The sequence below is a fragment of the Sciurus vulgaris genome (assembly GCF_902686455.1).
Source record: "Sciurus vulgaris genome assembly, chromosome: 1".
Lineage (NCBI taxonomy): Eukaryota > Metazoa > Chordata > Mammalia > Rodentia > Sciuridae > Sciurus > Sciurus vulgaris.
This window is the reverse complement of record NC_136461.1, coordinates 34,137,969-34,162,189: the sequence shown is the minus strand read 5'-3', so window position 1 is coordinate 34,162,189 and position 24,221 is coordinate 34,137,969. Positions and strand designations below refer to the sequence as shown.

General features: G+C 49.4%; 1 protein-coding gene across 4 annotated transcripts in view; it reads right to left on the bottom strand.

The window, feature by feature from the left end:
- The window catches only part of RNF220 (ring finger protein 220), a 218,037-nt gene that overhangs the window by 1,186 nt on the left and 192,630 nt on the right, over window positions 1–24,221 (bottom strand). For 2 of the 4 annotated variants that reach the window (XM_079151818.1, XM_079151817.1), the window contains exons 5-10: window positions 23,390–23,491; window positions 17,800–17,842; window positions 14,358–14,479; window positions 13,866–13,998; window positions 5,526–5,622; window positions 5,051–5,324 (exon numbers count right to left, since the gene is read on the bottom strand). In XM_079151818.1, the coding sequence (XP_079007944.1) occupies window positions 5,195–5,324; window positions 5,526–5,622; window positions 13,866–13,998; window positions 14,358–14,479; window positions 17,800–17,842; window positions 23,390–23,491 (627 nt within the window). In that variant the 3' untranslated portion in view covers window positions 5,051–5,194. Of the gene's footprint in view, window positions 1–562; window positions 638–770; window positions 880–4,834; window positions 4,914–5,042; window positions 5,325–5,525; window positions 5,623–13,865; window positions 13,999–14,357; window positions 14,480–17,799; window positions 17,843–17,968; window positions 18,231–23,389; window positions 23,492–24,221 lie in introns of those variants that run through there. The other 2 variants (XM_079151819.1, XM_079151820.1) reach the window with 2 other exon arrangements.

Here is a 24,221-nt window from a genome sequence, read left to right as displayed (position 1 = left end):
AGCGGGAGCCCCGGTAATGAGAACAAGGCTGGGTCCAGCTGTGGCTGCCGCGGCCCTAACGAGATTACATGCGGCCTTTGATCAGGACACAGAGCCCACGTCCGGGCCTTTTATTGCTGTCTCCGGGCGACATTTTAATGGCTGCTCCTGAGCGAAGAACAGGGGCAGGAGCAGAAGGAGCTTAGTAATGGGAGGGGGAGGGGCCGAGGCCCTGGTCCTGCTTACCCACCACCAGCCTTCTCCTGACCTGGGATCTCACCAATGTGTGATGTGGTGGGCCTTGGGGGGGTGGGAGGGGGTGGGGGAAGAAAGCAGAATGTAGTGAGTCCATAGAGGGGAGAATTTAATAACCCTGAGGTGGGGGGGCAGAGAAAGCAGTGATTCGCTGGGGGTGGTGAGGTAGTGGTGGTGTAAATATGCTGGCTCTGGCTGTGTTCTATGCTCCTGTTCTTCCTTATCCTTCACTCCCCACCTCCACAAAGCAGGCACAAGCAGAGGCATGAACATCCGTGCAGTGCCCCCCAAACAGCCACCCTACTCCCCAACTTCCACACCACCTCACCAGGGTTCGCAGCCAGCATTCCTCACAGTGCACATGCCAACACTGGATTGACGTTAGGGGCATTGAGTATGAGTCCTAGGGAAAAGGTGGGCAGAGAAGGGATCACTGAGGCAGGAACACCCTTCCAAGAGCCCACCAGAGACCCTTTCCAACACCTCAGGAGCACTGAAGCCTGACCAAGGGTACCCCTAGTTTCCCTCTTACTTACCATGCAGATGAGGCATTTGTATCGGTCCCCCCGAGATAGCTGCCGTTCAAGCTCCCTGACCCGAGCCTTCAGGGCCTCAAACGTGGTCACAGCTGAATCTTCAGTGATTCTGTAAAGAAGATGCACAGATGGGTAGTAGGCTGGTGTCCCTAATCTGAACCTTCAGCCCTATACCTCCCTTAATCCAGAACCACGTTTCCTAGACATCCCCACACGCTCCTTCCCCAACGTCCCATAGCTGCAAACCCTACTTCAGAACTAAACTCACTCTGTTCCTCCATCTTCATCTGATGAATTTCTAAACCAGACACCTGAGAACCATTCTTAATCACTATTTCTTAGTCATCCTCAACTTCGAAAAAATCTCCCACCTGTCCTAAGAGGAATCACTCCACGTCTTTCCACCCTTACCACTACTGGTTGGGCCTCCTGGACTCTTCTATGGATCACTCCACTAAGCTGAGTAAACAGCTTCCTTGCTCCAGTCTCTCATCTCCATCCCATTCTCCCAGCACCTAGAACTTACATTGTAAAAGCAAATCTGATCATTTTTACTCCAACATTTCAATGTCTCTCTCAGAATAAAGCTCTAACAAACTCCTCCTTAGTCTGGCCTTGCCAGCCTGTACCCCTCAGCACCCTGCCACATTCACTATGCTCTATCCATACAAACTGGTCACTGTCTTCATGTAAACCACCCTTTCCATTCTCTTGGCCTCCACATTTTGTTTCCTCTGGGTCCTCCCAACTCCTCACCCCCAACTCACCAGCTCTGCCTCCTCATCCAGAAACCTTTTCCAATGCTCCCAGACAGTACCACTACTGGGGGCTCTCAGGGCACCCTGTACCCAACTCAACCCCAACAGTCCAACTGCAAAGGTCTTTGTCTCTCCACTAGACTGAGTTCCCTAAGGGCAGGCCGCTCACTTGGCCAGTATTTACTTTGGACCTAAGCCCCACTTCTGGCATGTGAACATGAGTAAACATTTGTAAAATGAAGAGCCAGTCCAACCTCCAGGGAAAGGGAAATGTGGGGCTGGACAGATCCCATAAAATCTAGGTCCCTTTGCCATAGGCCTGGCCTCCCTCAAGGGCTCCTTGTTATTTCTTCCTAGGCCCATCTGATACCCTAGTAAGCCTCAGCCTGTTGTCCAAGCCCTGTACCATAAGGTCCCTATGACTCTTCCAAGACCGGTCATATTGCTGAACAGGGAATTGCTAAGACTCTTAAGGATCCCTCCTGCCCGTCCTAAAACAAGTGAACAGGGCTACTCACAGAGAAAAATGCCTGCTGGAAGAGTAGAAAAATGGTACTGGGGATGGCCGTAGGGAATAAGGATGATAATAATATAAAGAAAATAGCTAAAATTTATTAAGTACTTACTAAATGCCAGGGATTGTACTGAGGGATTGATAATTATTATCCTATTTACACCTCATAAAAACCCTGTGAGAAGATTCTAATATTCCCATTTTATACACGAAGAAACAAAAGCACAGAAAAATTAAACAACCTGCCCGGTGTTCACACAGATTTGGGGAGATGGGACTCCAGTGTGGCAGACTGACCCTGTGGTCAACTGTGACTAACTGTTACTCTATACTGGCTTATAAGGAGATGGGTCTCAGGTCAAGGGAAGAGAAGAAACAAAGACCAAGAGGCCCAAGAGCCAGTTGGGCTGGAAGGCTCATCTGTAGGTAGGCAAAAGTTGCTAAAGTGAGAGAGGAGACTTGTCTGGCAGAACTCAATTCCAGTCAGAAACTGAAGTACCTCATGGGCAATGGGAAGTTGTGGGGATGTTAGAAGAAGGGTGTGATAAAACAGGTAATGTTTAAGAGGTATTCAATAAGGAAGTGAAAAGCAGGACTAAAAGGGGGTATGGAGGACACAGGTAGAAACACAGTGAGTTGTGTGGGCATGGACAATATCCTGGGGGTGCCTGTTCTGCCAGCCTGAGAGAGACAATGGTCCAGAAAGCTTGAGGTGGCCTATCACTGTTAGATGCAAAGTAGTCTTGGGGGATGTGGTAACATTTGACAGACAGCAAACTTCAATCTGACCTTTTTCTTTTAGGGTGCTAGAAGCAACATAGAATATAACTCCCTAGTGGTCTGTGTTCCTGTACTGGGAATGCTCTAGATCCACCAGCTGTGGATCCATGATTCTTTAGGCCCTGCCTCTCCAGGGATACTGAGAAAGGCTGTCTCCAGTTCCTTCTGGTACTGATTCCCAGGAGTGTCCGTTCCATCTCACTCTGGGACGTCTTCACCCCTACCCTCACAAGCAGCTGCATAGCTGGTTCATTCCCTGGCATTCTGCCTGATGCCGTATGTACCATCCCCATCTCAATTGCTGCTAAATTCCTGACAAGGATGGGGAGTTACGTTCCCTTCCTTTCCAAGACCCATGCTAGGAATTTCAAAGATGGGGAAACAAATGCCTAAGAACTCCAAGGTCACATCACAGGCCAAGATATAGCTCTAAAGCCCACCTTTCCTAGATTTGCTCAGCACATACCTGGCCTCTACTCTTTGCTCTAGTGAAATACCCAATCCTCCAACCCCTGACCCAGCTTGGTTGTGAGCTATTCCTGAGCCCCTCCAGGGCATGAGGTGGCCAGATTCCTGGAGGAAGCCATAGCATCCTGCCTTTTCCCTTTCCTGGAACATGAAACAGATCTAAGGCAGGATTCCATACTCTGTGGATGAGGAACACAGAAGTCATGGGGACTGAAGGGCTCCAACCTTGGCTGACCCAGACCCAGTGGTGATCTCTGCACAGGAGCAAGTCAATCCCCAACTCATCTCAAGAGCCCTGCCTACTGTGAGCCTGTGCTCACACAAGTGGGACTTCCCCCAGTCTTGGGTGGGTAGCACCTTCATGGATGGCCACTGGCTCTGGCCCCCCACCTCCTCCTCAGGCGCCATCCCTGATTAATGATCTTGTCTTTCTGATTTATGAGCAGCCCCTCCAGACGAGGGTGGGTGCCCCTTATAGCCCCGCCCGCCCCGCTCAGCTGGAGTAGGAGAGAATTATTAAATAAACATCCATACGTCATTTCTCCCCCCCAAAGCTGGTTGCGCCGAACCTGTACGGCCCGCTCCGGCGCTGACACGGAGCAGCTGCAGTGATTCATGGGCAGCCGGGCCCTGCGCCGCGGCCCATACATCATGCCAGCAGCACTCGCGGCCCCGGCCGAGATAAACTGATCAACCACAACGGGCTGGAATGAATTTATGACAACACAAAATGGAGGGAAACAAATGGGAGGTGACCCTGGGCCACCGACCCAGCCCTGCATCGGCCTGCAATCCACTCTCCTGGCAGAAGGCAAGATGGAACACTGGTCCTAGAATGAAGAGGCTGCCATTTAACCCCAGGGAACCTACCCCATAACTGGAGGGAGTGGGGTGGGTGCAGGGAGATAAGCAATGGCCAATGGCAGCAGCTCTAGGCAGCCCAGACTGGACAATGCCACCTCCTAGGGTCGGAACTGGCCTTGCCTGCGCTTTTGGAAAGGCAGTAAGATGCCCAGTTGATATTAAATCTTTGTGGCTCCCGGAGATCCAGGCCAGAGGGGCTGCCTAGTCCTAGGTAAAGTACTAATGGATCCCTTTTTCCCCTGCTGGAAAACCCTGGCCAAAAATCCCTACCAGAAGTGATGAGACCCAATGCTCCTGCCTAAAACCCACTGCAAGCGCCACCCGGGACAAGAAAAATGAAACCAATTTAGCTCCCGATTAAGAAACAGAAACTGGAGATGAATCAAGTGCGCCGGCTGGGCTGGGCGGCCATACATCACATTCCCCGGGTGGAGGCCGCCGCAGCGGGCAGGCAGGCACGCAGGCGGACTGCTCCTCCCTCCACCAAGGCTCCCAGGTCCATGGCCCAGTGATCAATTCACAGAGTCACGCTTAGCACCAGCTGGGCTCCAATGCCGGCTGTGCGCCCAGGGCAGCAGGACTGAGCTACACTTGGGAGGGCCAGAAGCCCTGGCAGCAGGCCTTCCTACTAGCAACTGTCCCCCCCCACCACCACCCCAGTCCTGGCTAGCCACACTCACTTCTCGATGTCGCTGTTCTTGCATGTCTTCTGCATGGCCTCCTGCTTGCTGCTTTCACCATTGCTGGTGGATGGCATCTCTGCAGGGACAGAGGGACAACTCATACTTTGGCCAGATTGGATAACAGGTGAGAGCTTGGGCTTGAGTCAGTCACCACTATCTAGGAATCCCTCTCTCTCAATTATAGCTAACCTCAGTCAGGACTTACCATCACTGGCCCACTTAGAGAACTCAGGTGTGATGCGGGTGCTAGGAGGGCCACCACTAGAGAAGAGAAAGAAGAAAGAACACAGTGAGGCCTGATGGCATGCAGGACAACCCTGCAGGTGGGTACTGGGTTGAGCTCTGCCTCTGTGTTTCCTATCCCTCCACCCCAGCATCCCACGCCTGTGCCCACACTTGCTTTAGGACTGCACCCCGGAGTGCCTCTCTCTCCTTGGCTTCACCAGGCTCTTCGCCTGTACAGGGGATGACATCAGCCTCCGTGTATCTGGCATGGTGGTCAAGGACAATGGATTCTAGTTTGCTGTAAGCCATGAGGGCTAAATGCTCAGGAGGACTCCCCATGGCCAAAGTTGAGTCTCTGACCCTGGGGGTGATATGGTCAAGTACTAGAGGTGCTAGCTACTTTTCTTTCTCCCAGTGGCCTGCCCCGCCAGTCCCATCTTGCCCCATAGAGGCCCAAGGATACTGTGGCTTCCCATACTCCAGAGTGTCATCCCCATCCACATCCAAGTCAGCATCACTGTCCGGGTTCTCTTTGCCGCTGCACATGACGAAGCCAGAGCCTGTGGGAAGCAGGGTATGAGGACAGCAATGGACCCAAAAGACTAGGCCAAGTGTGCCCATTATGCTGCCTCTAAGCAGGGATCAGATATGGGGTCCAGATGAGGCCCAAACAGAAACTTGGGCCTGGGATATACTGAACTAGATACTTAAGTGCTCCCGACTGACATTTCAGTCCCTTTACCAGGATCTCTGTTCATAAACTGGCCCATTCATATACTGTCAAGTCCTAAGGAAACACCCTGCCCCAGGCCTGCTATCCATCTGTCTTCCAGCTCCAGAAGCAAAAAGAAAGCAGGGAAATCCATGTCCAAAAGGTTGGCCCAGTCTAACCAGGATCTGGGCTTCCTTACACCCATTGTCCAGTCTGACAAGTCCATCAAAGATAACAGGCTGACGAAGGCCAATCAGAGCCACAGAGTGGAACCCCCAGCCAACATCCCAATTTTGGCCGCTAGGTCCTTGCCAGCAAAAACTCCAGGCAGCTGTTCAAATATTTGGTGTCTGAAGCGCCTGACATTAATTATTCATCTCTACCTCACGCAGCCCAGATTCCTGGACAAGTGTAGTTATAAAGGGATTAGGAATGGACAGACAAGGGAGAACAGGCATGCACACCTGCCTCTCAAAGCAGTCTATGAAAGCAACCAGGCTAGACTGGGGCAGGCCAAGGGCCAGGCTGAACCTCAAGCGGCTGACCACTTGAGGTTCATTTGACGAAGCCACAGGCAGACTCTTGGCTAATGGGGAAGGGTGAGCTAATAAGACTATACGAAGCCAGCTCACCTGCTGGGTGGTGTCTGATTCCCAGGACCACCCTTCTTGAAAGCCCATGGCTACCCCCAATCTCTACTTCTCTATGGGTCTCAGACCATACCTATTAAGCAGCATGGCAGGCTGGCCAGGGGCAAAAAAAAAAAAAGATTCTATGGCTAGTGATATCCTTTAAGAAGCAAGGAAGCAACCTGGGACTCTGCCCAATGATCTCAGAAATGTCTTCTTGTCCATTCTTAGGTACTTACACTCTCATTAGAGTAATGGTTAACAGTCCTATAATAGGTCCTTAAACCTCTCATCTATTCCCTTATCCTGCCTACCTTTTAGTTTTGATCCTTTGTTCTCCTGCTCCAAAACCAGTATGACTCTTTACTGTGTGCACAGCCAAGTCCAGACTCTTCAGTTAGATCTGCGAAGATCTATATGCATCTACTTCTCTATACTCACTCTCTTTTCATTTCACTCCAGAAGCCCTGTACGTATGGACATGGAGACTGCTTGCTGTGTTCCAGACTCACATTGAGACCTTTGTTTACACTATTCACTCCATCTGGAGTGTTCTCCATCTACCAAGACCTGAAAAGCACTTTCTTCCTGATCCTCCTCCAGTCTCGGGTCTCAAAGATTCCACTCATCCCAGAGGTAAGCAGCACCAGGGAAAGAAAGAGGCTGGGCATTCCCTAGGCTCCACCCTCCCTGACAGTCCTCATTTGCCCTCGACCTGGAGGCACTGACACACTTGTACAGCAGGCAGGTCAGCAGTGGGGCCATTAAGCTGAGAAAACACCAAGTTACAGCTCTGTCTCCTGTTCATGGCCAGGTGTCCTGACAAGCAATTCCCGCCTTGTGGGTGAGTGGCACCTCTATAAACCCTCTGACAGTTTGGGAGACAAACTCTGCCATCAATCAGAATGTAGCTATCAGGTTCACTTATAGCCTGGGCCCTCCGATCCCTGCCAACCCCCCTCTTCTAAGTACATGCAGCTCAGCAGCCAGTCTCACATCCTCTGCTCAGCCTAGCCCTGCCTTGTGGGTGGGCAAAAAAGAAGCAGAGAACCCTGGCACCACTCCTGAGCTCAGTATGGCTCCCTTGGCAAAACAGAAAAGACAGGGTAGCCCTAGCTATCAGGAGAAGTCCTAGTATATAAAGCAGCCCTGTGGCTTGAAGTCCTTTCCTCTGTAATCTCACTGCCTACCCTGCTTCCAGGACTTATACCCCATGGGAACAGGGCTAGTGTGGTCTCCCAAATCCTATGTTTATGCTTCATGCCTGGATACTTCTACCCCATCTGCCTATATAACCTTCTCACTACAGGTCTACAAAACAAATGGCATGAAGTACAACTTGCTCAGTTGCAAATCTAAGTCAGCTCAACCTTCTACCATTAACTGGTAGTGCCTACACGGAGTAGTTGCTTTACAAATCCTTGCAGAAGGAATGACTCTTCACCTCTAATATTCTTTCAGCCTTTATGGAGCACATCCTGTCTGGCCCAGTGTGGTAAATACAGTTTCAAGATCTGGTTTCCCATCCTCCAAATACTCAGTGGAGGATGTACCTTGCTCAGGTACTTACACATCTTATACGTGTGTCCATTCCTTGGTGTCTACCCAAACTTCTGTTACTCACATTTATTACCACTGTTACTTTCCCTCACCAGACCAAAAAGTTCAAGGGTCTCAAGAGTGACTCACTGCTATGATCTTAGCATTGTCCAGCAGAGTTGGCCAGGCTCAGAGCAGGTGCCATACAACTTACCACAGCAGTACTGGCAACACTACTCTATGAAGCCCTGGGGCCCTACGCCAGAAGTAAGGCTGGGCCTAGAAAAATCTCATGACACAGGCTTTCCTATTCTACTGCAGCTCCCAGCCAGGTGGCAACCTTCTGTTCCTCTGACCAGTAAGGCAGGAGGGAAAGTACAACATCTTATTTGCCAAGGAAAAGGCCTCTCTGCCTTTGGTCTGAGCAGTCTTTTCTGACCCTGACCTTGTGCCCCAGCTGAGACAGATGTTGGGAACCTACCCTCACAGGTGTTTAGAACAGGCTGCCATTGCCAATTTCACTCTGGTGTTGCCCGAGCCTGCTCCAACCTCCTTCCCAGCACATTAAACTTTATTTTCTTAATGAAATGTCACTTGCTGACTTCTGGCAGAATCATAATAAAAAGAAACGGCCATAAAGACGTTTTATGCAGATAGCACACCCGCCAGTTTGCCCCCTCCCACTTGGAGAGGAAGGCTCCACAGTCATTTTATGTTCTCAGCTGCTGGAATATCCCAAGCCAGTACTCAGAGGCAAGATGGCACAGACAGCTCCTTTCCAAGTCTCTGGCTCCTCTTCTCTGAAACTCAGGGAATAATAGGCAAGCTGCCACTTTTTTTTTTTTGGTACAAGGGATTGAACCCAAGGGCACTCAACCACTAAGTCATATCCCTAGTCCTTTTTGTATTTTATTTTGAGAAAGGGTCTCACTAAGTTGCTCAGGGCCTTACTAAGTTGCTGAGGCTGGCCTTGAACTTGTGATCTTTCTGTTTCAGTCTCCTGAGCCACTGTGACTGGCACAAGCTGCCACTTCTGCTGTTGCTTTCCAGGGAAGGAACTTGGTCCCTAGGACTTCCAAGATGACCCAGAGTGTACCTCAGTCATCAGGAGGGGGCCCTTGCTATGTTTCTATCCCACCTAAAAGCAGCAAAAAGGGCTCACTCACAGGCAAACTAAGTCTGATTGTCAGCAATGCCCAGCAGAGTGGGAGCCAGGTTTGCCCAATCCTGGGCAGGTGGGCATACAAAAACAAAACAACACAACACAAAACAAAACAAAACAAAAGAACCCTCTTCTTTCCCAGTGAACACTCAGCAATACAGAGGGAGAGAGTTAAGTGCATAACTGATATCTAACTGTATATTTTATAAAAACAACCCTTCTCCCATAAACTCATTTCTTCCTGGGTCATTGAGGAGGGAGGAAAAAAAAAAAAAAATCAGTGTTAATTTAATCAATTGATCAAATGATCGATTGAGAAACTGGAGATGCCTGTTTACTGGGGGTAGTTACGCCCTGAAACCTGAAACCACAAAAAAGGGGCCATCGATTTCCTCACCTGCTACTCTCAACCAAACCAGAGCCCAGAGAGAAAGGAGTCTGGGGGTCCTCCAGAGCCTAATGTTCACCTGCGGGGAGGGCAGGGACAGCAGCTTCCGGGGAGTTTTACACTGGAATTAGTTACAGATGCAGTTACGGTGTCTTGTGTAAACGCCATCGATTGGGGAGCTGACAGTCTGGGGAGCTGCGATGCGGGACAATCAATCGGCCTGCAGTGTCACCTGCCACCTCGCTGAACAGTTGACAATGCAATTATCCAGTGTGGAGGCAGGGAGTTGGCGTGTGTCAAACGCACTTAGCCACTTTCCGGGCCTCCTCGATAACGCGTTTCACTGCCTCACGTCAGGAGAGACGCTCAGAGACAGACGCCGTTTAAAACCATTGATACTTGCTCCTTCTGCCTGGATTCTCTCTGTCCCAGCTTAACAATTGTGTTCCAAATGGCGATTAAATTCCATCCGTCGCCACAGGGGACAGAAGGTGCCTTGCTCCTTGCCACCTCTCCTCACCCCTCCCAACAGGCGACAGTCATAACTAAAGGTGGTGGGGAGTTAGAAGGCAGAGGCCCTCTGCATTTCCAGCCTGCTTCCAGGGGTGTGCTGTTCCAACAACTGCCAGTGACAAGAGCAGACAGCATAGTTGCACTTGGGCATATTTTTAGTGTTTAGGGCTCCCATCTTTTAAGAGGTAACGTGCCAATGGAGGCAGCAGCCAGGGCAAGGCCCATGTGCCTGTGCCCTTGGATTCACAACACCTCTCAGCCCTTTGTCCCATAATCTGATGCTGAAGTTTTATCAACAAATGGTCCAAAGAACTGCGCTAAAGCTGCTCTGCTTATAGTTCTCTGTGATTTCTCATTCCAGGCTGCTTGGAACCAGTCTGAATCTAAGACAAGAACGCAAATGTACTGCCTCTTACAGATTCCTTTAGAATCTGGCAGGGCAGAAAACCTTGCACAGTCAAATGTTTTATTTTCCTCTCCCTACCCACCTGTTTGATCCAAAGGGGCTTCCTGGTGGATTTCAGCAATGCTAGAACCTAGGGCTCAATGACACAGCTGGAGACACCTCGTACTTCTTGTGTAGCCTCCTGGGAAATGCCTCCATCCCAACACTCTTGTGCCCGCATCATTGCCATCTTATTTGAAACCAATCATTCCCATGTCCTTTCTCTTGCCTGTTCCTTCCTTTCAGATGTGAGGGGTTCTAGGTTCCCCTAATCCAGCCAGGTGAACTCAATGACAATCAGGGAGGGCCCACAGCTCACCATCATCGGCTCTTCTCTAGGATCTAAGAGTAGTTGGAATTGGAAATGACAGAAAAAGTGCCATGACTAATCTGTCACATACCTCCTTTTATGGGTAGGGGCAGGTTTGTCTGAAGGGTCATATAACTAGATTCTTTCCTACGGCTTGCTTCTCTGGCTTAGAAGGCTCCTGTTTTGCACAGGTTTTGTAGGGTACCCCAGAAAAAGCATCTTTTTTCTCCAAACTGCTGATCTCTTGTAGGTAAGGCACTGGGCTTTGTGTGCTGCTCTCTATGAAAACAGCACTGGCAAGTTAAAAAACCTCAGCTCTAAGACAGCAATCAGCAGCCGAGCAGTCTGAAACCTCCCCTAGAACTGCAAAGGTCAGAGTATTTCCTAGACACCAAAAATTTCTTACTCTCTCGAAGTTTTTACCTATTTTCTTGGGTCTTTTAAACATCTGTTTCCAGCTGGGCCTATCTTGATGCTCTTCTATTCTGTCTGGTTCTTCATTCTGTCCTAAAATACCAATTTCAAGCACTCCCAGGACTGAAATATCTGGGCCTTCCCTTAGAAACCAGAGTCCCATCCTGAAGACCATTCCCCCTAGCAAGTGTCTCCACCAAAACTCTAGTTGTCTCCTGCCTTCCACAGATTTCACTCAAGGTAACTGATCTGATCCATCAGCCCAATTACCAGTGGGCCTGGTGGGAAGCTTTGCTTAGAATGACGAAGAAGCCCTAGTCTGGGAGGAGGAACAGGGGATGATCGGATACAGTAACTTATCTGCAATTCTTCAATTCTTTCATATCTAACAAGGACAGCAATCTCTGTTCTGTCAGCACGCACAGCACAGCTTAAATGGGCCTCGCTGCTCGCCTGCTCATCCTGCCTCTGCCTCCCTCTCTCTGAAGTCGGCTGGGCAGCTTCTTCAGCTGGCGTTATCACTCCCTCTAACCGGTCTTGGCAGGCAATCTAATTCCTCCTGAAAAGGTCACCGCCATTTTAACTGCCTTTCAATCACATTAAGCACGCGCTGCCCGGCTTGCGGCCTGGCCCGCCCGGCGGGCGATCAATGCGCTGCACTGACACCAGCCCGCCTGGCGGGGCCACACCCAACCCCCCAAGAATTGGGCCTATTGGTCCCGACCAGGGAGGGTAGGCTGACAGATGGCCAGCTTTTGCAGACAGGGTTCAGGGGCAGAGGCAGTCAGATCAGCCAGGGCCTCCCTTTGATAGCTTCCCCCACTGAGGAGGCCCAGCCTCCTCCGCTCCACTGCGCCCCGCTCTCTGCCTCGTGGCCCCCGCTGATCTTGCTGTAAAACAGCCTTTCAAGTCGGCCTGTCTTTTGACTGCACTAAGCTGTTTAAGAGGCAGCAGCAGCTTCTATCAGGAAAGCTGGAGCAATTCTCTGCAGATAAAGGCACCTCCGGCCCGTTCCCTCTTCAAGTCTCACTCTCATTCTCGCTCTCCAAATCGCTCAAAGAAAAGCCCCCTTTGAACTCTCCTCAGGAATTCTTGAAAGAAACAACCTCGCAGTGTAAACACTTAAGGAAAACTGATACCCGCCCAGGGCCTGAAAGCCCCTCACACTGCTCTGTAAGTTCGTCCCAGCACAGGGGAAAGACTCGACAGAAACAGCAAACCCTGTGCAGCTTTACCTCCCACAAACCCCGATTGGTGCCCAGACACTATTGGGTCCAGTTCTGTGCCAAGAAACCTAAGAAGCTGCCACAGCAATACAAGATATGAATAGTTATAGCTGCCAACAGAGCTAACCCAGAGAAGCATTCTGGAAATGACTGTACACACTGCCATCACACACCTGCAAGCACAATTTCTGGGCTCATGGGTTCTGCTGTTCATTTATCCAGGGCTTCAGACACACCAGAGATCCAGCATAAGACCAGAGTGCAATGGCAACTAAAGCTGACCAGCTCAGGCTTAGAGCAATGGTTTAGTCTAACCCTCCTGATTTATGTTTTGGCTGGTCTTCAGACACGTGGGTAATGAGAGAAGCCCACAGGCATAATGTCCCATCTGGGCTCTCAGCCTCTTCACACAACCAGTCTATGATGCATGGCACTGGAAAACCAATCCTCAACATGAGCCCAGGTAGCACAGCCCCATGGAGGCAAAACCCTCTTCCCAGATGCTGTGAGATTCCCCAAGGATCATATGCAGTGGGACTCCCAAGGACGTTTCCAGAGAATGGGAAGCAGACGGGAAGCAGACTGGCTTCCTTAATGATCACAAGCTGCAATGCCAGCTGTACTTGTGCACAGAAAGAGAGAAAAGCTGGAGGCCAAGAGGCAGGCAGCTCCTTCTTTCCCCTGTCCAAGATGGGAGTTTGACAAGAGGACACTGACCCTGGACACCCAACTAATTCTGCTGTCTGAACTGATATTGGAGGGGTCCTGCAAGTCACGTCCCTCCAAGGAGATGGGAGGACATGGAGATGGGGAAAGCCCTGCAGACTCCTCTGCAGCAACTGAGGAGAGCCCAAGGGAAAGAGGGAGCAGCTGGGCCCAGGCCCCTTTTGCTTCAGGGCAGAGGGCGCCCAGGGAGAAGGGATAGGATCAGAGTTAAAATTAGATTCACCAATGAAGCTCATGGGAGGTCAAATTTTGCCATAACTCACTCTCTCCTCTGTAACTGATTTCCCTGACATAGTGCTGAGGAGGAGGAGGAAAATCCAATGTGTTTGCCTGGAAGCCCTGAGGGCCCCCAGTGCTGGAGGTGTACAGCAGGTTGCTGGATTCTCATTTATCAGCCTTAAGAGGGATGGAGTGATAAATGCATAACCGTCCCTTTAATATTTTATGCAGGTGCTAACGCGGCTTGGCTGTCACCTTCAATGCATCACCCGAGGCTGAGAGCCCCCCTCGTCACTCCTAGCTTGTAGTCTCACAATTCCATTTCCCCACCCAAATACATCCATTTTAATATGCACATCACAGGCAGGCAGCACGGTCACAAAGGAGCCCCGCCAGCAGCAGTTCACACGTGGTGGAATGGATGACCAGCCACCAGCCCTGGCCTTGTGGTTCCTAACAGTTGGATACCTAGCAGAGGCCTTTCCACCAGTGTCACTGCCTATGTGTCAGCTGATTGTACCTCGGAAGCCACCTTCCAGGAGAGTGGTAGCCCGTATCCTCTTCTGCCCACACCACTCATACTCCTCAAAGCGGTTGCTGTTTTCATGCTCGATGTCCACGGCATCATCCTCAGCCATGCAGGAGCCTTCCCTCTGTGAAAAGCAGAGCAGGATCATGCAGGGTCCAAGCCATCCTCACCTCCTCCCCAGAGCCTGCAAGAAAGGCCCAGCCCTAGCCCCTGCCTGTATACCGTATGGGCCCCCAGTTCTAGGGTTCCTCTGAAATAAAACCAATCTAGAGGTCAAAGACTGGGGCCTCTTCCCAGTAACTTTCCATGGGAACCCCAGTAGGGAGTGAGAAAGAGTGAAAGCAAAGAGAAAGAGCAAAGAACAAAAAGGAAAAGCTGCTGAGATCACATGAAGACCCAAAGAGCCCAGATTTGGAGGCAGTCAGCAGCTAGTGTCAAGGAAAGGGAGGGGAGAACGAAGAAGGGTGGTGACGGTCCCTCTACCTTAGAAAGGCAATGCTCCACATGCCTACTCATCTCCTGTTCCGATCCTGCCAGGGGGCGGTTGCACAGGGGACATACCTGCCCTTCATCTTGCTTCCTCCGTTTCATTTTCCCAATCCGAGCTGCATGGAGAAACCGGAAACAAGGCACAGAATAAGTAATCACTGTAACACAGAGTCCCAGTGGAGCTAACACATCCTGACCTGCTGTCAGCCATTAGCCCTTTTGTTCAGTGCCTATCTGGCCCTCATTTTGCAATGCCTCCTGCTCCTTTGGGGATTAGAATTTGCCAAGAGCACCAAGGAGCAGATGGGTGCTGGGCCAGGAAGTGTCCACTCTTTGGCTACAGGTGGCTTAAGTTCAACGTATACCTTCCTATATGCTGTTTTCATTGAGTCCAATGGGTAAAGACACTCCATGTTGTTAGGTTTCTCCTCAGAAGGCCAAGACCACAGGCTCTTTGGTGTCAGGAAATACAACTTTAGAGAACATTTCTTGATTAGAACCCAAGGTCACCCGGGGGCCTGATTTGGCCTACTGTATACTCATCAATTAAATTACCCTTTCTGGAGCTAAGAGCCCTGAAGTGCAACCCCTGGAGTCCTAACTAGAATCATTCTAAGAGGAATTTCTCTGATGTCCACTGGTTCCATTTTACAGGAAAGGAGACTGAGACCCAATCATAAAGAGAGAGTATCAGAGTCAGACCTTGGGTGGCCAGGTCAAAGTGCCCAGGATACCATGAAATGGCAGCCCTTGATGTACCTATCTCAAACCTGTTCCATCATTTCTAATCAGTACAGAGGGGATGGCAGGCCCCAGAGGCAGAGGACCGCCTGCCATGCTGTCCCGTAGGGGGCTCAGTTCCAAAGTGCACACTGTAAGCCCACAGCACTACTAATTAATGCTGAGAGATGCAATCATTTCTAATTAGCTCACTAATCCCTCTCTGCAGTTCTCCTGTCACTGAAGCAGGAAGGGGTCAAAACAAGAGACTCTGTTCTCTCTAGCCCCTCCCATGATGCAACAGAAGGATCAGATGGCCACTCCAATACCAGACACTGAGGGGAGAGGAGAGGTGTCTGCCAACGAGGGAAAGATTCTCCACTGCAGAGCCAGGAAGAACTTACTTATTTATGTACTATTTTTCTTTCTTTTTTTTTTTTTTCTGTGTGTTATGTAGTACAAGGTATTAAATTCAGGGTACTCTTACCATTGAGCTACATCCCCAGCCCTTTTTATTATTTTGAGACAGGGTCTCATTAAGTTGCTAGGACTGGTCTCAAACTTGTGATCCTCCTGCCTCAGTCTCCCGAGCTGCTTGGATTGAGGGCATGTACCACCATACCAGGCCAGGAAGAACTCTCTTATTCCTGGATGGTGGTGCTGATGGGAAGCTTGTGAATGCAACAGGGGAGGGAACACACAGATGATAGTTATAATTCAGAACTTCTACTGCAAGTCAGGCTCAAAGTCAGGCACCCTACACAATAAGACTCCTTAACATTTATATACTGAAGCTAAGGTTGTATTCCCCCATTTTAACAGATGAAACCCAAAGCTTAATGATCAATGCACTTGCCAAAGTGGCTGACGAGTGGCAAAGGCAAGAAAAAAACCAGGTCTGACTCCACTGCTTAGAATGCTGTCCTACCCCAGTGGTCCTCCATACTGAGCAGCAGCAACAAAACTGATCACAGTGAGTGTGCTAGGCTGCAACTCCTGCCTGTTGAAGGTCCAAGGAAAGAGTTTCTTCAATTGCAGAACATGACCCTAGATAAAAACGCAAACCAAAGGGAAAACCACTGGCCCACCAGAACTGAGCATGGATTTGAGAAACCTTGGTCTGTAGTCCAGGCAATCTCAATTACCTGTGTTTCCACTACAGATATGTGACTATGTTCTAGGATCCCTTTGACTTTGTGAACAAAGATCTGGATCACTTTGTTTTGGTCTACTTAACTGGAATTTCAAGTTCGGGCAACCTTGACACTCTAAAGCCAGGGATGGGATGGAGAATGAATGCAATACATCAGAAAGGCATTGAGCAAAGGCCCCTAAGAATTCTAGCATGTAGTAGTGTAATAAGAAAAGGTCCTCACCTACCCTGCCAAAAGTCTGATGGAATGCCTCTTTGGGTAAGAAGGGGCTGATGACAGACACTGTCCAAAGACTGAATAAAGAAATGAACCACCATAGAGAGCATGATGCTCTTCTTGCTCAGGACACCCTAGGAGAGCAGATGATCCCTTACAATCTCAGAAAGCTATGATGATGGACTGGGCTTCTTTTCAAAAGTCTCAGGTAAGCAAGGCAGATTTGGGTTTTCCCTTGCTATCCATCTTCTAAGTCCTGAACTAACCTTACTACAGTGTTGTCCAAAGTCGTCTTCTTTACATGAGGCTACCTCTGAGTTGGAAGAGCCAAAGCATTTGCCAAGGAGGTAGTAGTATGGTATGATAGAAACTTAGACTTTGCAAATAAACAAATTTCAGTTCCATAGTGGCTCAATTACATCCCAGCCTGTGTGATTTTAAAAAAATCACTTTCACATCTGAGAGCCTCAGTTTCCTTATTTATAAAATGTGTGTAACAGTTTCATCTCAGAGGTATTTAAGGATGGTGCTTAACATGGTGCTAGCCCATCATGAATGCTCTCCTTTTTCAGACAAGCTGAGCCTGGCAACAGCAACCAAGTGGTAAGAGCTGGGGATCTTGAACGTCCATGGCCTCACTCACTTACTCCAGAGACCCTAAGCAGCTTATAGCCAACCCACGCATAAACCACACCCCAGTAAGCACAAAAAGCGAGGATCGTTCAATTGTGTTCAGCAAACAAGAATGCTCCAGAGGTTTGAATCCAAAAGGGGGGCCGCCAGGTAGTGCATACATGGCCTGCTTTCAGAGAAGGCCTCTAAGAGCTGTCGAGCCCACGCTGATCACTTTTGTGAAATGTGGGCCGACTGATAACTCAAAGAGCCCTGGGATGAGTTAGTTCCTGTTGCCGTGGGAACTCCAGATCTCAATGCATTGTCAAGTCTCAGCAGAGAGGCTGTATTCACACTACTGGGCACTGATTAAAAACTGGAAGAAAAACATCCTCAGCGCCCTGCCGGCTTGTATAGTGAGGTCCCAGCAGTTTGCAAATTCAAAGCTGAGCTCCGGAGTGGAATTATGTAGTTTGTTCCTCATTCTCTGGCACTTATTGCCCCCCAGGGTTCTTCAGGGCCTTTAGAGAGAAATGGGCAAGAGCTGGGAACCATAACCTCCATTAGACGGACGGGGAAACCGAGGGCGGCAGCCTTGGTTTGGACATACCCATGCACTGTGACTGTAAAGTGAGTGGGCCCCAAAGTGGAAGAGACCCAAGCAAGCCAGGAGCAGCGGGCAGTGGAGGAGGAGGCCGGGGGTGGGGCGGAGGGAGGGGCCGGGCAGGACTCACCATTCAGTCGGGTCTGCCGGTTGGCTCGCACTCGCAGGAAGGTCTGGGAGAAGATCCCGGACAGATGCAAAAAAAGAAAACAGAGCGTCAGACGCAGCCTGGCCCCGGCCCCAGCAGACGACCCCAGTCCAGGCCTGCCCCGCCCCAAACAGCCCGTAAACAAACCTACTTCCTCCCTCCCGCCGGCCCCCCTGCTCCGCCGGCCGCTCCGGGCCCTCGGCATAGCCGCCGGGGCTGCTCTAACGGGACCCCGTGGCCGCCACGCGGTGCCGCCCCAGCCTCGGCCTCCGGTGCTCCGGGCCCCGCTGCCGCCCGGCTGGCGAGGGCGGCGATGCGGGCGGATTCCCCCCGGCTGCCCGGCGGCGGCGGCACCTCAGCTCCCAGCAGCGGCGGCGGCCATGTTGGCCATGATCACGTGACCCTCCGCCGTCGCGCGCTGGGGGTGAAAGTTCACGGTGGGGGGCGGCCAGACTGGGACCAGGAAATAGCCGCTCGGCACTCTGGTAGCCACCAACTGGGGTTGCTTTCGGGTCCCTCCCACTACCCCTAGAACCGGCAGGCCCCAGCTTTAGTGGCTGCAAGGTCCTTGCCCCCGCCCCACGGCACCTCCCCGTGCGAGGGTTCCTTCCTCCCCAGAGCCCGGCCCAGACTCCCTCCTTCCGCGCGGCTTCCCTAGGGCATACGCTCCAAAGAGGTGCGTTGCTACGGAGAAATCGTCCGCGCGCCATCCCACCGCAAGCTCCCAACATTATCCCACTTAGACCCAGTGCATCCCAGTTCTGTTGATAGAGGATTCCCAGCATTTCACTGTTGCTGGACATCCCCTGTAGCTCCCCAAGAGGCCCTTATGGCCAACACTAAGCTCAGCATTCTCCAAACAGGCACTTGCTTCCTAGATTCTCAGTTCATAAGGGAATGCCACAGTCTACTCAGGTGTGCCCACAGTGAACTTGAGAATCGCTCTTGCCCCCACCTTCTCCATCCTTCAATCATTCCTCTAGATCCCATCCCGGGAATCTCCCTTTAAAGATTTCTTGAATTTTCTCATCTCCACCTCCTGTGTTATCTCCTACTCATCCTTCTAGGCCTAATCGAAAAAGCTTTCCCTCCCTCCCTTCCATCTCTGTACCCTCATTATAGCTAGTACAAATTTTTATCAGTGAGCTGACGACTCCAGGTTGAGGTCATGTATGAGTCATGTGGGTGAACCCAGAGCCTGGCCCAGTATGGTGCTTGGCATAGGCAAGACATCCCTGAGAGTTTCTTTAATGGCGCTACCTACTTTGGTTGTCACTGCTCTAGTTTATAATCTTATTAGTTTTCTCAATTTGCACCTTTCACCTTATCTTTTGGTCTCCAGTCTCTTTTTTGTACAAACTCAACCCTGTTTCCCCTTCTTTAAATCCTTCAGTAGTTTTCCATCTAGAGGATCTACAAGGTAACATGGGTCTGCCCTGCCCTATCCTATTTCTCCAGACACTTCTTCCATACCTACTCCTTTCTTTTGTCTTTCTGACACTATAGCTCTTTAAGCACTCCATGCTCTGCACTCTGGGGTAGATACCTCCATGCTCTGCGCCCCCCAAGTATTCCCTTCTTAGTTAACTGTTCATCCTTCAGGACTGGCAAGGCTTGATTTTTCCTTCCAAGTCATTCTTCCTCCCCATCCCCCATGGAGTCTGAGTTTGGTGCCTCCTTCGAGTTTTCAGTAGTTCCCTGGCTTCCCTCTGGTCACATGTATTCTCACTGTTTGAAAAGTCATCTCTACCTAGTCATCCCATGTGAAGTCTAGCACGAAGGAGGCATTAGAAAAGGAGAAGGATGTTATGAAGGAAGCCTTGAGCCCAGTGCAGGGTTGGGAAACTTCTATAGTTTGGCTATATCCCCAGTTCTTATTGTTTTTGTTATTATTTTTTATTTTGAGACAGGGTCTTTCTACATTGCTGAGTATGGCCTTGAATTTAAAACCCTCTTGCCTCAGCCTCCCACGAAGCTGGGATTTCAGGCATACACTATCATACCCAGATGTTTGTCATAATTTGTATGTTCTCAGAAAAGTCCCTTCCCTCCTCTGTACCTGATTCCTTAATAATAAGTTGGGGGCAATGAATCCTAATTTATGTAGTTGCCAGGAAGGCTAAGTGAGGTAATGGTTAAGAGGGTTAGGTACTCAGCAGGCGTTAAGTAAATGGGAATCCAAACTGGAAACCAATACCCGCTACTTTTAAGGACTAGCTTAATAATTTTTTAAAAATTTCTTTTTAGTTTTGGTTTTGGAGATTGAACCTACGGATGCTGAGCTACATCCTCAATCCTTTTTTATTCTTCATTTTGAGATGGGGGTCTCGATAAATTGCTGAGGCTTGCCTTGAACCTGTACCCCTCTTGCCTCAGCTTCTAGAGTCACTGGCATTACAGGCATGCACCACCATGCCTAGCTTACTTTAACAATTTTAAAAATCCAGCATAACTCTAACTACTACTTGCCAGGCATTGTGTAAAGAGCAGGGGATACCTAACTAGTTCCTGGGTTACTTTTGGCTTCATCTCCTACCAGTTCCCCTTTCCAACAGTGAGCAGTGTACTTTCCAAAAAAAGGGGAACTGCTTGCAGGTCCTCAGATAGATCATTCCATGTTATATTACTTTGTTTTTCCTACATGGTATTACCTTTATCTGAATACCCTTTCTTCCTTGTACATCAAGTGAAACTTGCTGGTTTTCCTTCCTTTCACAGTGCCATTAAAAAAAAAAAACTTATTTATACCCATGTCATAGCTCTTAAAACACTGGGTCATAATTATCAATTTGCAAATCTAACCCTTTGAAGGCAAGGACACTGGGCCGAATATGAGCAGTACTAGATAAACCTTTGAGTAAAGGAAGGATAAGACAAGGTCTTTGCCTTGGAGGAACTCCAAGTGGAGTGAAAAGTCAGATTCATTGTGATATATTAAAAGTGGCCACAATTCTTTGCAGCTTCTCCTCTTGAGAGCTGGATTTCCTCATCCCTTGATTAAGGGCTAGCTGTGTGACTTGCCTAATAGAAAGTGGTGGAAGTCATGTTGTATGAGTTAAGATTTAGCTTCAAGAAGCCTTGTAGTTTTTGCCTTCACTCTCTTGGTGAGACATTTCCAGGAAGCTGCTAAGTAAAAAGCTGAGAGGCCATGTGGAAGAGGATCAGGACAACTTCCCAGACATCATGAGGCCATTTTGGACTTTCTATCCTAGATAATCCTTAGCTGAATGAGCTGTATAAGTGAGGAAATACCCAGTCAACCCACAGAAAATAAGAAATAATAACTGGTGTTAAGCCAACCGGTTTGGGGATAGTTTGTTATACATTAATAGGTAACTGAAACATACTAAACAGTTGATCACAATATAGGGTAACGGGGTTATAACAAAGATACAAGAGTCCATGAGAAGAGACCACTAATCTAGAAAGGCATCTTGGAGGAGATGGTATTTGGGTAGAATGTTGAAGGATAAATAGAAATCTGATATGGTGATATAAAATAGCACTGTTAGAAGCAGCAGCTTATGTAAAGATAAGGAGGCAAGAAAGGAAAGGCAAGGAGGGGGTGGGTGGCATTGATTCAATGAACATAGGCCATGTGACTCATGTAGGGGAGAAGCAAGAATGGAAGCTGGAAATACAGGTTAAATTTAAATTACAGGGTATCTTGTTATGCAGAAGACCTTGAACTTTATCTTATAGGAAGTCACCTAATCTTATTTGTCTGAGAGGTAAACAGGGTCTTGGGTTTCAACCTGAGAGGCATCTGGATGGGCTCTAGAGGTTTCCTCACCTCCTGAAGTTAGTTGCACATATGGTGCTGTATATGAATGTGTGTGTGCATGTAGGGTGTGTATGTGGTCATATGTGTATTTTTTAAAAATATTTTTTGGTTTTAGATGGACACAATACCTTTATTTTACTTATTTTTATGTGGCGCTGAGGATCAAATCCAGTGCCTCATACAAGCAAAGCAAGCACTCCACTGCTGAGCTCAATATATGTATTTTTTCAGGCAAGAAACTTCCCTCATATTCTGGAGAGAGTAAAAGAAACATCAATATTTTTGGGGTAGGAATGGGGTGCGTGTGTCAAGGAATTGAGGCGATTTTTGCCTGATGTCTATTCTTTTCCTAGTTCAGCAGATGGTGAGACTGATGTTGTGAGGGAATTAGGGCCTCTGAGGCAGGGCTCTGCTTAGCCTTTGCAGTGAAACTCTCCAGGACAGTGCCTTGTCTCCCTCTCAGACCAGGATTACCAAGAGGTCATTTCTCTACCTCAAATCAGGGTTTTCTGGATCAGGGCAATGTCTCCTGGGGGGCTCACTGGGCTGCTGCTCTCAAACCAGGATTCATGAGGGCAGGGATTTTTCTCCAGCACTGACACTTGGGGCTATTCAGTTCAAGCTCCATACAAAGGCATTTATTGGAGGAGGTGTCAGTGGAGGCTGGTGTCAAGCCCACACTTGGCACTGTATTCTCCAAGCTCTGCACCTCTCCAGGCTGTGTCAGCTGGGAGGACAGGGTACCTGAGAGGACACATTTCTCTGGTTCTCACCAAGGCCTGGTATGTGCCAGCAGGGACCCTGGCTCTCCACCCCAGCTTATCATTCTTTACTGTTTTGCCTCTCCATCAGATTAGGGATGTTTCTTCCTGTTCATATTGAGGATCCCTTGGAAGCCCTCCTGCCATTTAGATAAATTTCCTTGGAGCAGGGCCTTGTTTTCTTTCTTCTGATACGGGGTGCCCAAAGGGAGGGCTCCACTTCTTAGGTAAAAGCTTCTGAGGGAAGTTCTTTCTCCTTCCTATCACAAGGAAGCACCATCTATTGCTAAACTGTTATCCTTAGGCTCCCTTTGCTCTGATCTTTTAGGATTGTGTGATCACTCCCTTTCTGTTTGCCCATAGGCAATGTCTACCTTTTTCTCTATCTGGGCCCAATACCAAGTTTTGGCAGGATTAAATGGTTGTTGGCTGAGGAGATCCTGCTTGTGTTCTCCCCACCTCCAACCCTGCCCCCATAGCGGGGATTGAATCACTGAGCCAAATCCCCAGCCCTTTTAATTTTTATTACTTTTTATTGTGAAACAACATCTTGCTGTCTTACTTAGGGCCTTGCTAAGTTGCTGAGGCTGGTCTTGAATTCGTGATCCTCCTGTCTCAGCCTCTGGAGTTGTTGGGGTTATAGGTGTGCACCACTGTGTCTGGCTAGGGATCCTGCTATTGAAGTCTGAAATCTTCAGTGATTGAGCCTATGTCTCTGGCTTTCTTATAAAACAAAACTCCCTAGGATGCTTCCTGATGGATAGGATACTTGAGAGGTACTCTGAGCCCCGTGGATCCCAGAGGACCTTGGCATCTTTCCTTAAGATCCATCCATCTTTAAGACCCATCCATCAGTGACACCTGGGCCTTCTGAGTTTACTTAGGGCACTAGACACAAGAGGGAACCAAACAATTCAGTCCACTTCCCTGGCCTCCCTATGAGGGGAGTAGCTAGCACCAAGCTTGGCCTTGAAGCTCTCACCTAGATGAGCTTATCTCTCATGGCCACCTGCCACACGCTCCTCACCTGGTATCTGTCTGAGTGGTGCAGATCATCAGTGGCAGATGAATGTGGTGATGCTGTTGGAGATTCTCCTTCCCTCTTGATGGAAGCAGACAACAGGAGGGACTGGAAGAAGAAAAAGGACACATGGCCTTAGACCAAAGGAGACCTATAGTCAGTCCCCTGGAGTTCCTAGTCCTGTGGAGCTTTAGGGAGTGAGACAGAAAGAAGTAGGGCAGAGGGTCAGAAGGCCACTTTTGAGATTCCGAAGATATATTGTCAGGCACTGGAGTATGGTTATGGGAGAGAATGGTTGATTTTAGGACTAGGTATAGACCCCTCCCCCAGGGTCCAAACCTACACCCCTGCTGCAGTTAATCCCTGCCCCAGGGAGTTGACACTGTCAGTCCACTTGCTGTGGGCTGAGCAGTATGGCAAAACCTGCTTTTTTCTTCCTTAGAAAGCAGACACTGTGGAACCCCCATGAAGGGTTGGGGGTAAAGCCACATATCCAGCACCTTGCCTGCCCCTAATACAGGCTGATGGCAGCCCCGCTATGGAGACAGTAAATTAAATAGTATGTATGAGTTTCCTGCATGCAGCTAGGGATGTACGCTGGGTCCATTTATCCCCGTGCTGTGGTGATGACCCCAGCAAAAACCCCAGCAAAACTAATCCCCCCATGTCAATCCTGCCTAGCCTCTTCTACATACGCCTGCAGTTTAGATTAATAAACTGTCTACTTTAAATTGTTTGCGAGCACCACAATTCTAAATACCACATGGCACATTCAGCCTGAGAGCCAGCTCTTGCCAAGGCCTGTTCAGCTGCAAACTGGGGGCCCAGAGACTTTGAA